The sequence below is a fragment of the Camelina sativa genome, chromosome 17 (genome assembly GCF_000633955.1).
Source record: "Camelina sativa cultivar DH55 chromosome 17, Cs, whole genome shotgun sequence".
Classification (NCBI taxonomy): Eukaryota; Viridiplantae; Streptophyta; class Magnoliopsida; order Brassicales; family Brassicaceae; genus Camelina; species Camelina sativa.
In genome coordinates this window covers 11531947-11549458 of record NC_025701.1, presented here as the reverse complement: position 1 = coordinate 11549458, position 17512 = coordinate 11531947, and the positions used below count along the sequence as shown (strand labels likewise).

The following is a 17512-nucleotide window of genomic DNA, read 5'->3' as shown; positions in this document are numbered from 1 at the left end:
AAAAAAAAAAAAAAAAAAAAAAAAAAAAAAAAAAAAAAAAAAAAAAAAAAAAAACTGCACCTTGAAAATTCTATGCATGGTTCTGTCCATATATACGACATAAGGGAAAGGGGAATTAACTTATTTCTTTCTTCAATACGTAAAACTCACGAGAATGGAGCTGCCCACTTCTTTATTTCTCCATACGTAAAACATAACGTGTACCATATCTCAGTTTCATCTTGGTGTTCCTCAAACCATAATAGCTAGACTCTAGCGTTGGATCGTCGTGATAAAATATTTCAAGAAATGAGTGTGTTTCCTGGATTTGGTGGTTGGATCAATCAGAACATAAAACAGGATCCTCAGGTCAGTTTCATTTCCATCAATTAGAGAACGCTGAACGCGCAAAGGTAAATTAACATAAACAATAACTCTATTTGTTGATGTAGGCTGAGTCCAGGAGATCAGAGAAAGATACCAATAATGAGGAAGAACCAAGTTATGACGAAGAGGAGATGAAGAGGCAAGATGAACTTTGGAAAGCTGCACAAAAGAAGCATCCATGGTATGATGCACCTCCTAAGGTGAAGGTAATTATAGCAAATCAGTTAATAAATTCAAATATTTAGATCTTTAAAGGAAATTGGTAAAATTAAGGATACTAAGCTTTAAGTTTCCTTATATTTTTTTTGTGTGAAGGTTACAACAAAGAAGGGTCTTTGTCATATGAATATAGAATTGACATTTGGCTTGACTCCTGATGGTGTCTTCGAACTTTTCACTAGTCCAAATAACGGCTCACTCTTCTTCGATATGGATATGAATGGGCGCCCGCTTCTGGTTTTTTCCTTGATATGGATATGGACACTATGTTTCTAATGTGGTTGTAATTGTATAGTAAGACCTGAGTATGATATTTTCTGATGAAGGCAACCAAATCAAGAAAGGTTTTGAAAAAGGATGGACCGAGGCAGACGGTGAAGTTGGTGAAAGCTGTAGCATGGGACTTTCTTTGGTGGTCTGGATATTTCCCGATAAAGCTAATTGTCGATGTAAACAAAAAAGATCTCACAGTAAGAAGTTTGCTTCTATGTGCCCCTTACAATCATCAATATATATATTGTATGTTTTCTGATAAATATTACTATTTTTGTTTTGTATTGGTGAAATTTAACTTTGATTTTTTCATTTTGCTTGTTGTGGACAGGCAAAATATAAGAAAGAGAAAATGATGTTCATGAAAGTTTTCAAAGGTAACTGGAAAATAGAGCCACTATACGTAGATTCAGAACGTTTGTGCAAGCAAAAGGAGCCAAAGAGTCTACAAGAATACAAAACATGTAGTGGCGGCCAAGGAAGAGTTGCCTCGAAAGTAACAATGGACCAATATTTTCAGCCATATCCTCCTTTTAATCTGCCGCCAATTTCTTGGTTCATTCGTGATATCACCATCCGAACCACCGAAACTCTACTCAAAATGCTTCAACATGCGGGTGCCGTACTACGAGAGTGAGTCTCTAGATAACGCGACATTATAAAGACATCCAGCTACAAACATGGAAAACACTAACCTAACTGATCACACATATGTATGTTGCAAGTTGTAACAAAGCTCAATACCAATATTATATCTGGTACAATGTAAAAGCATGAAATGGTTCAACCGGATGATTCCAAAACGTGAATGGCATAGAAACTGCTTCTTGTCGACAAAGAAATCACGTTGAGACCAGAGTCAAAAACTCGTTTTGATAATCTCAAAAATGTTTAATCTATATACTCAAAAACAAAACCAACTGAAATTAGGAACAATCTTTTACTCCCAAATAAACAACTAAATAAATAACCGGAAAATCCAAGGTATTTCCAAACAGATAAAAGAAACAAAAACCTTAAACTATGAAGCAATTAATTGAAGCAACTTAAGTTAAAAAAAAATAATAAAGGTAATTTCTATCAAAGTTTTATGCAATGTTTTTTCATAATGAAAAGAGAATTTTAATTTTACATTTTTATTGTGGAGAAACGTTGACTCAAAGAATCAATATCAAATCAAATTTGACACATCCAAAGATTGAATTGATGGGACAAGAGGAGGATTAAGGATTTAGGATTCATGTAGTTGACGCCTGTACGTCAGAAACTCATGAAGATTGAGCTGCCCAATTCGTTTTCCCTTGTACATTCTTATACGTTTCTTCATATTTGTATTTTATATATACCTAAATCAAGCTTTTATCTTAGATTTTGATCGTCATTTTCTCTTGCTAGTATCCTTTGTGGACTAAAATTTGAGAAAGAAATGAGTGTAATTCCTAGATTTAGTGGATGGATCAATCAGAATATTGAAGAGCCTGATGAGGTCAATTTCAACTCTATCAATCACAGAACTCAAAGAAGTCAAATAAAATTTAGAATAGTGTTTTTTGTTGTAGGTCGAGTCCAAGAGCCCCGCATCTAATTCTGTGTGGGTTGTAGATCCTAAATACTATAACGTAGCTGAGGTAAAGAAGGAATCAAAACTTTGGAGAGCTGCAGAGAAGAAGCATCCATGGCATGATGCTCCAGCTAAGGTGAAGGTAAGACCAAATAGCAAACAAAATTTTCAAAACTTTTAGATTTTTATTGCCTCTAAGAGGAATTGCTAGGATTAAGAGTAAAATTTCTTCAAAACTTTCTTACATCTTGAATGTTTAAAGGCGACAACAAAAAGGGCCTTTGCCATATGAATATAGAATTCAAACTGGGATTGCCTCCTGAAGCAGTCTACGAGATGTTCACTAATCCAAACAACTTTCCTTTCTTCGAAGAGGACAAGGCCGGGCGCCAACGTTTGGTATTTTTTTTACATAGTTGTAAACTGAGTATTGATATACTATAAATTTATATAAGCTAAATTGAGAGTGTGGTTTTTTTTCCAATGAAGGAAAACAAATCAACAAAGGTTTTGAGAAAGGATGGGCCAAGGCAAACCACTAAGGTGGAAAAAGCTTTGTCCTGGAACTTCCTTGGGTTGTTTTCTGGAGATATCCCAATACATCTAATTATCCATGAAAACCATAAAAATCTAACAGTAAGAAAGCTTATCATATGTTTTGATTAGTTCAAATTTTGGATGAATTAATTAGTGTTTTGAATATATATTGCATAGGCAAAATATACGACAAAGAAAATGATGCTAATGAAAGTGTTTGAGGGTAGCTGGAAAGTTGAGCCAGACTACGTAGATCAGGAACGCTTGTGCAAGACAAGGTTGCCAAAAAGTCGAGAAGAATACAAAATATGTAGCGGTGGACAAGGAAAAGTTGGATCGAAAGTGATAATGGAACAGATTTTTCAGCCTTCTTCTCTTCTTAATACACCACCAATTTCTGGGATTATCCGTGGGATCACCATCAAAACCACCAAGAATTTGCTTGAAGATCTTAGAAAAGCCGGTATTACTTTACGAAAAGTTTGAAAAGCTTAAAAACCGATCGAAATGAACCGGTTATTGTGGTATATATGCAGTTTATTCAAAAAGGAATCCTAATAGCTAGGCGAATATATAAAAAACTAGAAGTCATCTCGTGCTACGCATGATTTTAGCTTACATTGTTATTCAATTTTAGTAATTTGGAGATTATTAGATTTTATTTGTTTACTCAGTAATGATTATTTTGTGATTTTAAATATATATTCATCATATAAATTTGTTTTGGGTTTATTTGTTTGATGTTACTTGAGTTTTCATTTTATATATAGTATTAGAGTATTTCAACACATGGAGAAATTTGATTATATAGTAGAGTATTTATGGTTTTTTTTCCCTTTAGATTTTCCATACATATTAATTAGAGCATGTGCATTAGTGAGTCTCATCATATAATATTATATTTTTAATGTAAAGAAATTTTGGAACCTCTTTCTAATATGAGAATTTGTTAGAAATATCATTTTTGAGATACCTCTTTTCAAAAATACCCCATTTTTGAATATTTTCATTTTTGCCCTTTTTTACACAAATTTCAATATGTTAACTTAATTTTAAGAATTTTTTTTAAGGTGTGGGTTCTCTATTTTATATTTAGGATATAATTTTGATGGGATAGGGTTTAGTATTTGGAGTTTAGAATTTAGAATTTAGTCATTTTATACATAAAAAATGGATATTTTTGAAAATGAACAACATGAAAGAGTATTATTGAAAAGTGACATAGGAAAAAGGGTTATTTTTGAAAATGCGCTATTTGATACTAAGATTCCTAAAAATATATGATACCAATATACAATTAGCATATACTACTCACTATAGAAGTCAAATTAATCAGATATAATATAGAAATTTGCAACTCATATCGTACCATGAGATAAAAAGACATTACAAGCTTAACAACATGGTTTTTTAAGCATATGATAGTAACATACAATTTTCCTTTTTTATAATAGTTTAAAATACTTTTTTTTTCTTTAAAGATGAAGACTAATAAGAAACTAAATTTACAATAGAAAGACTCATATGCATCGTCCAATAAGTAGAAGTTTTAGCCTGCTTTACCACATGAATGCCAAAAAAAAAAATAAAAAAAAATAGAGATTCTAAAATATAAGAAAGGAACAAAACCTTGTTCAACTTATTAAATCATGATAGTTAATTTTTTCATGATGTAGTAATATTAACACAACCAACAAACACGACAACTTGAAGTAAAAATAAAACATGGTTCAAAGCCCGACCCATAGGCCAAGCAAGTGAAGCTATTAAAATTATTCAAGAATTCCTATTAAAATTTGGAAAAATATATAAAAAATAAGATAATTCTTCATAGGAACCTAATGACTGAAATTAAATAATAATGACTGAAAATTTGTGTTAAAAGGAGAGTAATTAGGGATGGATTCTAATTTTATGGAAAAGGAAAAGAATACTACTTTTATTGAAAAAGAATTGGTAAGATCTAATGAGGAATAAATGAGTAAGCAATTACCAAATTAATTACGGAAAACATCCCACCATTAGGTTATATAAGACTAAATGCCAAAAACTAAGCAGGAATGGAAACCCAAAATTGAAAATTTGAGCTAGAAATTTATGAATTGATAAGAGAATTTTGAGAATACATAAACATCCCACAATCTAACAAAATCTAGAATCCTTTCTTGCCCATGAATCATTTATAAGATTTAAACCCATAAATCAAATTTTTACATAATTTAGAATTTGTTCTTGCCCTGAGTCATACATAAGATTGAAACCCTATTTATCATTTCAAAATAAACTATCATCAATTTTTCCTAGGATGAAACCAAAAACTGATAAATGGTGGTTTTAGATCAGCAAAGGCCTAGAAATGGTTTTTATTGAAGAAGGAAAAAATGTAATGTTGAGAGTTTTTTATTTTATTTTATGGGCGAGTAGTTACTTAGGTCCTAGGAAAAATTGATGATAATTTATTCTGAGAACACATAAACATCCCACAATCTAACAAAATCTAGAATTCTTTCTTGCCCATGAATCATTTATAAGATTTAGACCAATAAATCAAATTTTTACATAATTTAGAATTTGTTCTTGCTCCTGAATCATATATAAGATTGAAACCCCTATTTATCATTTCAAAATAAACTATCATCAATTTTTCCTAGGATGAAACCCAAAAACTGATAAATGGTGGTTTTAGATCAACAAAGGCCTAGAAATGGTTTTTATTGAAGAAGGAAAAAATGAAATGTTGAGAGTTTTTTATTTTATTTTATGGGCCAGTAGTTACTTAGGTCCAAAGTACAAATGAATTTAGTTAATTAAGTCCAAACAACAAAATAAGACAGGTGTTAGATAGATAACATGCCAAATGTCCTCTCCTTAGCAAAAGTTGAGAAAAATCTTCTCATATTATATAAGATGCATGCTTTTCACTTTTCAGTTTAAACAAAACAATTCTTCTATCAAAGATATGGTTAGGTATACTGTTTATGTGGATATGTTTTTTTTTTTTGGTAAAATGTTTCCATTTAACTAAAGAAATAGATACAACATTTTGGTATAGAAACCTTGGATCTTATATATTGAAACAACAAATAAATTGAACAAGCCTTTGGGACAGCTAGTGCGGATATACTTGACATTCATGTTATAATACTTAATTCATTTAATTATCTGAATAGTAACCTCTTCGTAGTTTAATACTCAAACAACACTCATAAGATTTCAAGAAATCAACATTACAATACAACACAAACTACATACGAAATAAGGGAATAACTGTTTTGTGTTATTCATTACGTAAAACTCACGAGGATGGAGCTGTCCACTTCTTTGTTTCTCCACACGTAAATCCTAACGTACACTATTACCTCTGGTTTATGTTGTGTTTTTTTTTTTTTTTTTTCTAAAATCTGAACCAAGCTTTTATGGCCTCAAATCATAATATATATACAAACATTGTACCACATTTTCTGGGCTTTTTCTGTCTGATTAGGTAAGTATTGTTGGACAAACTTTTGAGAGCGAAATGAGGGTATTTCCTGGATTTGGTGGCTGGATCAATCAGAACACTCAGCAGCCTCCCAAGGTCAGTTTCATCTCCATCAATTAGAGAACTCGACAAGTCAAATTAGTATAAAGTATTGTAACTGATGTTTCTTAATGTAGGCTGAGGCCAAAACATCTGCGAATGTTAATACTAATTCAGTGTCAGAGAAAGATAGTAATAATCAATTATATTATGACAAAGAGGACATGAAGAAGCAATATGAACTTTGGAGTGTTGGAGAGAAGAAGCATCCATGGTATGATGCCCCTCCTAAGGTGAAGGTAATAATAACAAATAGGCTACCAAAAATCTAAATACTTGATTGTATACTAGAAAGAATAATTTGGAGAATCCTAGGTTAAACCTTGCTCTGCTAGACTGATACCATGTCAATATTTTGAAGTCAAAAGTAACAGTTTATTGAAGTATACTAGCTAGGTTTTATGAATGTTATTTTGTAAACGAATAACGATCTTAATATTTAATTCTTTTTTAAGGTGACGACAAAAAAGGGACTATGCCATATGAACATAGAAATGACATTGGGCTGGATACCTGATGGAGTCTTCGAACTTTTCACTAATCCAAATGACGGCCCACTCTTCTTTGATATGAACAAGCATGGGCGTCAACTTCTGGTTTTTTCCCTATCATATGTTCCGAGTGTGGTATTAATGATAGTAGAAGTACTTGAGAGTGTGATATTTTTTTTTTTTGATGAAGGAATACAAATCAAGAAAAGTTTTAAAGAAGGATGGACCGAGGCAGATCGTGAAGGTGCAGCAAGCTCTGGCATGGGACTTCCTTTGGTGGTCGGGTTCTATCCCGATAGAATTAATTGTGGATGAAAACCAAAAAAAATTTACAGTAAGAAGAAGTTTTATACCCTCACAGTAATCAATATTTTGTATCGTTCTTTAATAAGCCTCACTATTTTTTCTTACTATTGTCTTTAACTTGTGTTTTCTTGCTTGTTGCGGACATAGGCAAAATATAAAAAAGAGAAAATGATTTTCATGAAAGTATTCGAAGGTAGCTATAAAGTGGAGCCACTATATGCTGATTCAGTACGCTTGTGCAAGCAAAAGGAGCCGAAGAGTCTACAAGAATACAAAACTTGTAGTGGCGAACGAGGAAGGATAGCATCGAAAGTAACAATGGACCAATACTTTCAGCCATATCCTCCTTTTAATTTGCCGCCATTTTCTTGGTTTATTCGTGATATTACAATCAAGACCACCACAACTCTGCTCAAAATGCTTCAACATGCGAGTGTCGTGTTACGAGAGTGACTCTAGATAATAATGTTATAAAGACTTTCAAGCAACAAACATGAAAATTTAAACACTAACTTAAATACGCATGCATATCGGCATTTGTGTGTTTCAAATTTAATATATTCTTACAATCCTTAACTTTAAAAAAAAAAATGCGCGTTTACTTTAGGACGTGATCAGTGATACTTTAGGCCTATAACTCGATGCCCAGCATGCATCATAAAATATGTTGTATGCGATCGGTCAAATGATAAATATAAGATTATATATTTCCAACACACTTCGTTTCTTATCTTATATATCCTTATATATCTAAGATCATGAAAGTATTTGAAGGTAGCTATAAAGTGGTACGCTTGTGCAAGAATCGAAAAGATTATGTTCTTTTGTTTTTTTTTTTTTGTTAAACATACCTTATGTGGATGTATTCAGGTATGAACTGCAACAATACCAACTCAAACTAGCTTTATAGTACACAAAGAAAAACTAAATCTATGAAAAAATGTAGATTTAATGTTTATTGACGGATAGTGAATAGGTTTTCTCAGTAACGGGGAAAAGCTACCACACTCAAGTTTCTATAATTTTTTTCAGAAAAATGAGACTATGACACAATAGTCCAGAGGAAGCTTCTTTCTTGTACGTCAAGAACTCACGAGAATGGAGCTGTCATGTCCACTTCTTTGTTACAAGGTAGGTAAACGTGTACGTACACCTTTTTGTTCAGTTGCATACTGTATAATGTCTAAATATGAATCAAGTCTTAACTAAGATTCCTAAAATTTCATAGATGCAACTATACAAGCTTTGTATCGTCATTTGAGAGAGAAATGAGTCTATATCCTGGATTTGGTGGCTGGATCAATCTGAACATTCAACAACGTCCTAAGGTTGGTTTCGTTTTCATCAATCAGAGAATCCAACAATTCAAATAAGTATAAACTACTATTAATTCTTTATTGTTTTTGTAGGCTGAATCTGGGAGACATGAGGATGTTGAGTCTAATTCAATGTCAGAGAAAGATACCAATCTAAAACCATGGTACGCCGAACCTGGTGATGTAAGAGCAAATCAGCAAACAGTATAAATTACTATATATATATATATCCTTTAAATATAGAAATTAGTTTATGTTTCTTCCTGTAGAATGCAGCTACGGAACCTGGGGATGTTAGATCCAAGTCACTGTATGCCGTGGATACTAAATATTTTGATTTAAAGGAGATGAGAACGCAATCAAAACTTTGGCATGCAGAGAAGAAGAAGCATCCATGGTATGTTCCTCCTGCTAAGTTTAAGGTAATAGCAAAATCAGAAAGAAGAAGAAAAAAACAACATCCCATTACGTTTAAAGATTTACGAAAAATAACTTTTTATACATGTTTGTTCTTTTGCAGGTGAAAACAAAAAATGGTATTTGCCATATGAACATAGAACTCACAGTGGGATTAATCCCTCCAGGAGCCTATGAGATGCTCACTAATCCAAGAAACATAACATTCTTTTCTGCGGACGATGTAGTCGATGATGACCGTAGACGACAACGTCTGGTTTGTTTTTTTCTCATATAACTTTATAATTTTAATTGAGTATTAATTAATAAACAGTAAATATATAATTGAGAGTGTGTGGTGCTTTTTACTATGAAGGAAAACAAATCAACAAAGGTTTTGAAGAAGGATGGACCAAGACAAATCACGGATGTGAGCAAAGTTCTGAGATGGAAGTTTCTTTTGTTTTCTGGAACTATCCCAATTCATCTAATTATCGATGAAAACCATCAAACTCTTAGAGTAAGATCACTTAATTTCTCTCTCTATCCCTCACAAGAAGTAATTCAGTTTTTGGTGCATATATTATGGGGTTCGATCTTTTGCTTAGGCAAAATACACGAAAAAGAAAAACACAATGACTTACATGAAAGTGTTCGAGGGTAGGTGGAAGATAGAGCCTCTATACGTAGATTCAGAACGCTTGTGCAACCAAAGAGAGCCGAAGAGTCGAGAAGAATACAGAAGATGTAGCGGCGGAAAAGGAAGGATTGCATCGACGGTGAGAATGGAGCTTATCTTTCAGCCTGCGTCTCTTCTTAACGTGCCACCGGTTTCTTGGATCATTCGTGGGATCACCATCAAAGCCACCAAGACTTTGATTGAAGATCTTAGAAAATTTGCTATCAATATGTACAAAATGTAATAATATTTGGTATTTCGTGGATATATGTCATATGTAAATTAATACTTCATATGCGTTTAATAATTATAAAATAAAAAAAAAATACTTCCATTGGATTAACTAAACATATACATAGAAAAAGTACATGATTACATGAAAGAAAAAAAATCTACGTATAGATAATATAATTGATTAGTGGCCAAACTAAATTGTTCGGGAAGTCAATAATCAAACCTTTGAAATTATGGCATTAGGCCAACCAATCCTAACACCATGGTTCGATTATTGTCCTAGCATAGGGTTAACAATATCCCAAAACTCTCAACAAATTAATTTTGTACCGACCATAAAGATACGAGTAAGCGTATTAATAGTGAAAACTGAGAAAGTAGGAGAAAAAAAAACTATCATCTATATATAATAGCAAATTCATTTTTGGAGGTAAACTTTAATTTAACAGATGAGATTGTTTATGTTATCTCATCTAACGATCTAAAATTATTAATGATCTTTACAGTTGCAAGTCATTTTTCTAATAATCGTGTTTTTGGTCATATTTCCATATTTTAAAAATCGCACCTATTAATTTTTACTTTTTTGTTTCACACCTCTTTATCACATTTCTTCGATCCAACAATTGTTTTTTTTCGTCTCACCCTCAGTTTTCCATGTTGGTACCCATTAGTTTTTATACATTTTTGTTTTATATTACCTCTTTGTATATATAAAGTTGTAATGTTTTGATCCAACAATTGTGTTTCTTCGTCATACCCTAGCTTTCATTGTTTGCACTTATTAGTTTTCGCACCTTTTTGTTTCACACCTCTTTGTTTTCACACCTTTTTATTTTTATATATATATATATATATATATATATATATATATATGTAGTATACAGATTTTTATGAACTTTGAGAAGAAATTTTATTCTTTGAGTATTATTAATAATCTCATCCTTTGTTAATGATCTCAAAAGTTGCAAAGTTTCAATACAACAATTGTGTTTCTTTGTCGCACCTCCAACTTTGCATGTTGGCACCCATTAGTTTTCACACCTTTTTGTTTTACACCTCTTTGTTTATATAAAGTTAAAATATTTTGATCCAACAATTTTGTTTCTTCGTCGTACCCCTAGCTTTCAATATTTGAACTTGTTAGTTTTCGCACCTTTTTGTTTTACACGTCTTTATTTTCACATCTTTTTGTTTTTATATATATACAGGTTTTTATGAACTTTGATCACATCATAACACGTGTTTGCAATGCAATAAACATCGATTCTATCGTCCCACGACAAACCTACTTTCTATCTTTTATAAAAAACTGTAAATCAAAAAAAAAATTAAAACAATATTACTCATGTCGCAACGCGTGTTCTCAATGCAAGAAACATTGATTCTATCGTCCAACGACAAATTTACTTTCTATATAAAATTTTTGCAGATAAAACAAAAAATAAAATGAAAACAACATTACTCACATCATTACGCGTGTTGGAAGAAACATAGATTCTATCGTCCAACAACAAATCTACTTGTATATAAAAACTGAAAGCATAATAGAAAACTTCCTAAAAAACGTTTCATACATTTTTCTTTCAAATTTTTAAAAACAAATCGGAATGAAAGTACTAAAAATGAAAAAAAAAGGTAAGGAGACACAAATCGTGTTCTCAATATGACAAGAAATCAAGGAGTGAAGCTTGCTCGATAGTCAACCAACATCTAGGCTCCACAAAGAACGCAATGGCTGCAGGTAATTTGTAAACAGCTGTTAAAAATTTCGATAATTGTTGAGCTATGAAAAATTATTAATTAGAGAACATGATGTCTTGAAAAAAGTTTGTTTAGAGAAATTTTCATGTGATGTTAATCAATGAGATGGTATTCATAAAATTTTACATATTTAACTAAACAAGAGTTTGGTCAAGTTTTTCCAATCACTTTCATAATTTCAAAATTATCTATATTTCTACAATTGATTTTATTTGCATGTGTTATTTTTTGTTTCTCTTCAAACAATTTTAACTTAATACTTTGCTAACATCTTGTATAGTTCTTAAAAAAAACAAGCTTCGATAGCTCAACTGGTAAAGACTCTCTGGCAAAGTCTAGAGATCGCTGGTTCGAGAGACAATCCTTGGGAGATGACCATATAAAATGCTATGGTCCTTGGCCTGAGGGAATGTATGTCCATAACTTCTTAATAAATATATAAAAAAAGGTTTTTTAAAAATCAACAATTTCCAAAGATCTTAAAAGCTTAGCTTTTCAAAGTGTTATATTTTCAATCATCATATATTAATGCTTTGGAATAATAATACAAGTATAAAATTTCAAATTAGAATTTACAATATCTTTAAGCATCTTTAAAAAAGTAAAAGCAAAACACACAAAAACAGATCTGTAAAGACATTAGGGCATCTCCAATGGTCGTTACTTGTTGCTTTACCAAAATTTTAATGAGTAAATAATAAAAGATAGTATTAAAGAGACAAGAGAATGAAGAAGAAATAATTCCTACACTATTTATACACATGGCCACTTATTATTGGTTTATACTTGTTTCAATTAAAATAGTATTTAAAAAAAAAACGTTAATGACTTCAACCGGTATAATGATGGTCTTAGTATTGAAATAATATAATTTTGTTTATGTTTAAGAAGCTTAATATGGATTTAACTCCATATATTCTCTTAAGTCAGTGACACTCGATCTATGGCCTCTAGGACTCATCCTTGATGTTTTTCAGTAGAATTAAGGACACTAGCTAGGTAATATATAATTTCTTCATAGATTTCAAAATCTAATCAAATTTATCACATTAAAATATCTTTGATTTTAAAACACGCTCGTAAGTACATCTAGTTTCTTTACGGTGGAAACAAAAGTTCAGTTCTTTAAAAAACATTTGTTGACATTAGAAAATATGATATGGTGAAATCAATATCTTACACATGCAAAATTATACTGTTTGATATCATTATCAATTTCTAAGAATCTTCCCTTCGTAACCGTCCTGCTCCCACTCTTGGAAATGACACATATCAAATTCTGTGAAATGGTTATTAATGTATTTTAGTAAACGTTTCAAAATCAGAAAAATTAACTATACATTGACCAAAACAGTTTGTTTGAGTCTTCAGATTTTTCTCCGGGTTATCTGAAAAAGCATTTGAATGTATGCGTTACTACTCCCTNTGATCTCGCCAAACATTTCTCCGGCGAGATCATAAATTCGGATAAGATGCAAGTTTATAGTGGGATAGAGATTGCAACAAATCTCATCCCACTCAATGAACAAGGTGGAGTCCCGCACCATCTTCTCGGTGACTTTCGCCCGGAAGATGGCGAACTTACCCCAAGAGAGTTTCGCTCTTTAGCGACATTGTCCATCGCTGAAGTTGTTTCCAAAGGGAAACTCCCTATTATAGTTGGTGGGTCCAACTCATTCAACCACGCTCTCCTTGCAGAGCGTTNACCAGTTAGTGATTTAAACTTCACCTTATAAATCCAAATATTCACATGTACTTTGTTTCTCCTCCCTGACACGCAAGAAATTTTTCAAAAGTAACGTATTAACAATGAATACTTAATTATTTATACTTAAAATTTAATTTCTCACTGAGGCATCTCTCTTAATTCCCACCTTGACAAATCTCTCTGGAACTTAGAAGCTTCCAATATCTCTTTCATCATCCAAACATTAATATGGCTTGTGGTTTGGACGGTTACATGTAAGCTGTTTTAAAACATGGGCATGGTCGAAACTTGTACGGTTCTTGGAGCCAGTCCAAAAAACAAATTCCTCGTTATAAGGATGAAAATAAGGATGCATGCAATGTTAAAAAGTTAATTTGAATTTACTTTTTAAAACAAACTAAAAAAACAAAAGTTCTTCGTGCATGTCAGGGCGACAAACATGAAACATGCGTATGCATCTTTGGTTTTTTGGTCTTGACTTAGTAATACATATATAAAAACAAAGAAATTAGCAATGGAGTGGACATCATTTGTCAAAGATGTTTATGAGCTTAAAAACAAAATCATCATATTACACATTTCCAATACTTCAGTTACAATTTTCTCTTTATGTGTATACACTACTATAATATATAGGGCTATGCATGCATGTACGTATTTGCATTTACTAACATGTTAAAATATATATATTATTGATATGAACGTACGTACTATAAATAAGAAGGCTACACCACCACTGAGGGGAGAGCTTAAGTTAAAGCGAAAAAATTTCCTTCAACAACAACAGAAAAAAGCCAACTCAGTTTCGTGTTCTCTACTCTACCAAAAAAAAATGGAAGCACTCATCACCTTGTCATCATTCATCACCTTGTCATCATTTTTCCGTTCTCCCCTTTCCACCGTCACTACCATTTCGCAGCAACCACGATCAGTGACCATGTGCATGGGCAAATCAGGGCCAAACACTCCCAAGGACAAGGTGGTCCTCATCACGGGTACTACCGGCACTGGCAAGTCACGCCTCTCCGTTGATCTCGCCAAACATTTCTCCGGCGAGATCATAAATTCGGATAAGATGCAAGTTTATAGTGGGATAGAGATTGCAACAAATCTCATCCCACTCAATGAACAAGGTGGAGTCCCGCACCATCTTCTCGGTGACTTTCGCCCGGAAGATGGCGAACTTACCCCAAGAGAGTTTCGCTCTTTAGCGACATTGTCCATCGCTGAAGTTGTTTCCAAAGGGAAACTCCCTATTATAGTTGGTGGGTCCAACTCATTCAACCACGCTCTCCTTGCAGAGCGTTTTGACCCGACAATTGATCCTTTCGCTCCTAGCTCGAGTCTTTCAACCATCTGCCCGGACCTGAGGTACAACTGCTGCATCTTCTGGGTGGATGTTTCAGAGCAGGTTCTGTTCCAACACTTGCGCAACCGAGTTGACAAGATGATCGAGTCGGGGCTGTTCGAGCAGCTGGCCGCTTTCTATGACCCAATAGTCGATTTAGGGCCCCGACTTGGGGTCCGAAAGACTATAGGCGTAGAGGAGTTCGATCGGTACTTTAGAATGTACCCAAGGGAGAAGAACACAGGAGTGTGGGACTTGGGAAGAAAGAATGTACCTACGAGGAGGCTGTCAAGGCCATGAAAGAAAGGACGTGTCTGCTTGTTAAGAAGCAGAAAGAGAAAATTATCAAGCTGATAAGAGGTGGCTGGGAAATCAAAAGGCTTGATGCCACGGCAGCTATCATGGCGGAGCTGAATAAGAGTTCAGAAGTATTGGGAGAAGGATTGAGCAGTATGGATATTTGGCAGAAGGACATCGTGGAGGAAAGCGTGGAAACTGTTAAAAGTTTCTTGCTGGAAGGGTAGTTTTTTTTTCTAATTAAATAATGTAAATATGTGTTATAAATAAATAAAATTCTGTATGATTTGAAGAAAAATACCATATTATGCTTTTATACGAGTACTTGAACACCTTTGCAATATATCAGCTCTACCATATTTATGTTTTTAAGAGTCTGCGGTTCATCGGAACTTAAGCAACACATTTAAAAAATGGGCTCTTTTAAAGCAGAGATTATGACCGAATGTATCAAAGTACAAACAATTAATCTTGGAACTTTCTTCGACAATGTCCTTCTCCCTTTGTCTTACTTTGATACAATCAGCCATAATTGTCGCTTTAATAGGTCATGAACTTAAACACAACATTGGCTACTAAAAACATAAATTTTGGTAGAGCTCATATGAAATGCAAATGTTTTCAAGAACTCATATACAAGCATAACATGGTTTTTTCTCTAAAACATACATTAGAGTTTTATTTACTTTTACACACAAATTACAACTGTTTTTTAACACACATTTTATGTATTTAGTCGGAAAACAAAACACTACCATTCCAGCAAGAAATTGTTCACAGTCTTGACACTTTCTTCCACAACGTCCTTCTGCAAAATCTCCATGCTACTCCTTCCTTCTCCCAATNCCGTCACTACCATTTCGCAGCAACCACGATCAGTGACCATGTGCATGGGCAAATCAGGGCCAAACACTCCCAAGGACAAGGTGGTCCTCATCACGGGTACTACCGGCACTGGCAAGTCACGCCTCTCCGTTGATCTCGCCAAACATTTCTCCGGCGAGATCATAAATTCGGATAAGATGCAAGTTTATAGTGGGATAGAGATTGCAACAAATCTCATCCCACTCAATGAACAAGGTGGAGTCCCGCACCATCTTCTCGGTGACTTTCGCCCGGAAGATGGCGAACTTACCCCAAGAGAGTTTCGCTCTTTAGCGACATTGTCCATCGCTGAAGTTGTTTCCAAAGGGAAACTCCCTATTATAGTTGGTGGGTCCAACTCATTCAACCACGCTCTCCTTGCAGAGCGTTTTGACCCGACAATTGATCCTTTCGCTCCTAGCTCGAGTCTTTCAACCATCTGCCCGGACCTGAGGTACAACTGCTGCATCTTCTGGGTGGATGTTTCAGAGCAGGTTCTGTTCCAACACTTGCGCAACCGAGTTGACAAGATGATCGAGTCGGGGCTGTTCGAGCAGCTGGCCGCTTTCTATGACCCAATAGTCGATTTAGGGCCCCGACTTGGGGTCCGAAAGACTATAGGCGTAGAGGAGTTCGATCGGTACTTTAGAATGTACCCAAGGGAGAAGAACACAGGAGTGTGGGACTTGGGAAGAAAGAATGTACCTACGAGGAGGCTGTCAAGGCCATGAAAGAAAGGACGTGTCTGCTTGTTAAGAAGCAGAAAGAGAAAATTATCAAGCTGATAAGAGGTGGCTGGGAAATCAAAAGGCTTGATGCCACGGCAGCTATCATGGCGGAGCTGAATAAGAGTTCAGAAGTATTGGGAGAAGGATTGAGCAGTATGGATATTTGGCAGAAGGACATCGTGGAGGAAAGCGTGGAAACTGTTAAAAGTTTCTTGCTGGAAGGGTAGTTTTTTTTTCTAATTAAATAATGTAAATATGTGTTATAAATAAATAAAATTCTGTATGATTTGAAGAAAAATACCATATTATGCTTTTATACGAGTACTTGAACACCTTTGCAATATATCAGCTCTACCATATTTATGTTTTTAAGAGTCTGCGGTTCATCGGAACTTAAGCAACACATTTAAAAAATGGGCTCTTTTAAAGCAGAGATTATGACCGAATGTATCAAAGTACAAACAATTAATCTTGGAACTTTCTTCGACAATGTCCTTCTCCCTTTGTCTTACTTTGATACAATCAGCCATAATTGTCGCTTTAATAGGTCATGAACTTAAACACAACATTGGCTACTAAAAACATAAATTTTGGTAGAGCTCATATGAAATGCAAATGTTTTCAAGAACTCATATACAAGCATAACATGGTTTTTTCTCTAAAACATACATTAGAGTTTTATTTACTTTTACACACAAATTACAACTGTTTTTTAACACACATTTTATGTATTTAGTCGGAAAACAAAACACTACCATTCCAGCAAGAAATTGTTCACAGTCTTGACACTTTCTTCCACAACGTCCTTCTGCAAAATCTCCATGCTACTCCTTCCTTCTCCCAAT

The 17512-nt window shown here is 33.7% G+C and overlaps 5 protein-coding genes and 1 pseudogene across 5 annotated transcripts; all 6 read left to right on the top strand.

Annotated features, from left to right (window-relative positions):
- LOC109130226 lies at positions 166–1659 on the top strand. The gene is made up of 5 exons (XM_019239609.1): positions 166–348; positions 432–572; positions 682–822; positions 912–1055; positions 1190–1659. The coding sequence occupies exons 1-5, from the start codon at positions 289–291 to the stop codon at positions 1493–1495; spliced, it is 792 nt and encodes a 263-aa protein (XP_019095154.1). The 5' UTR covers positions 166–288; the 3' UTR covers positions 1496–1659.
- On the top strand, positions 2259–3593 carry LOC104756728. Its single transcript, XM_019239610.1, has 5 exons — positions 2259–2344; positions 2418–2566; positions 2686–2818; positions 2909–3055; positions 3134–3593. Exons 1-5 carry the CDS (start codon positions 2285–2287, stop codon positions 3440–3442), a joined length of 798 nt encoding a protein of 265 aa, XP_019095155.1. The 5' UTR covers positions 2259–2284; the 3' UTR covers positions 3443–3593.
- Positions 6384–7969, top strand: LOC104756729. The gene is made up of 5 exons (XM_010479358.2): positions 6384–6533; positions 6614–6775; positions 6992–7132; positions 7218–7361; positions 7481–7969. Exons 1-5 carry the CDS (start codon positions 6474–6476, stop codon positions 7784–7786), a joined length of 813 nt encoding a protein of 270 aa, XP_010477660.1. The 5' UTR covers positions 6384–6473; the 3' UTR covers positions 7787–7969.
- LOC104756727 lies at positions 8499–10038 on the top strand. Its single transcript, XM_010479355.2, has 6 exons — positions 8499–8661; positions 8743–8832; positions 8919–9071; positions 9170–9322; positions 9422–9565; positions 9654–10038. Exons 1-6 carry the CDS (start codon positions 8602–8604, stop codon positions 9966–9968), a joined length of 915 nt encoding a protein of 304 aa, XP_010477657.1. The 5' UTR covers positions 8499–8601; the 3' UTR covers positions 9969–10038.
- LOC104756726 lies at positions 13434–15391 on the top strand (annotated as a pseudogene).
- Positions 15928–16983, top strand: LOC104759387 (adenylate isopentenyltransferase 6, chloroplastic-like). Its single transcript, XM_019239608.1, is given in 2 exon segments — positions 15928–16640; positions 16643–16983. Coding segments are annotated over 2 exon segments (933 nt in total). The 5' UTR covers positions 15928–15959; the 3' UTR covers positions 16895–16983.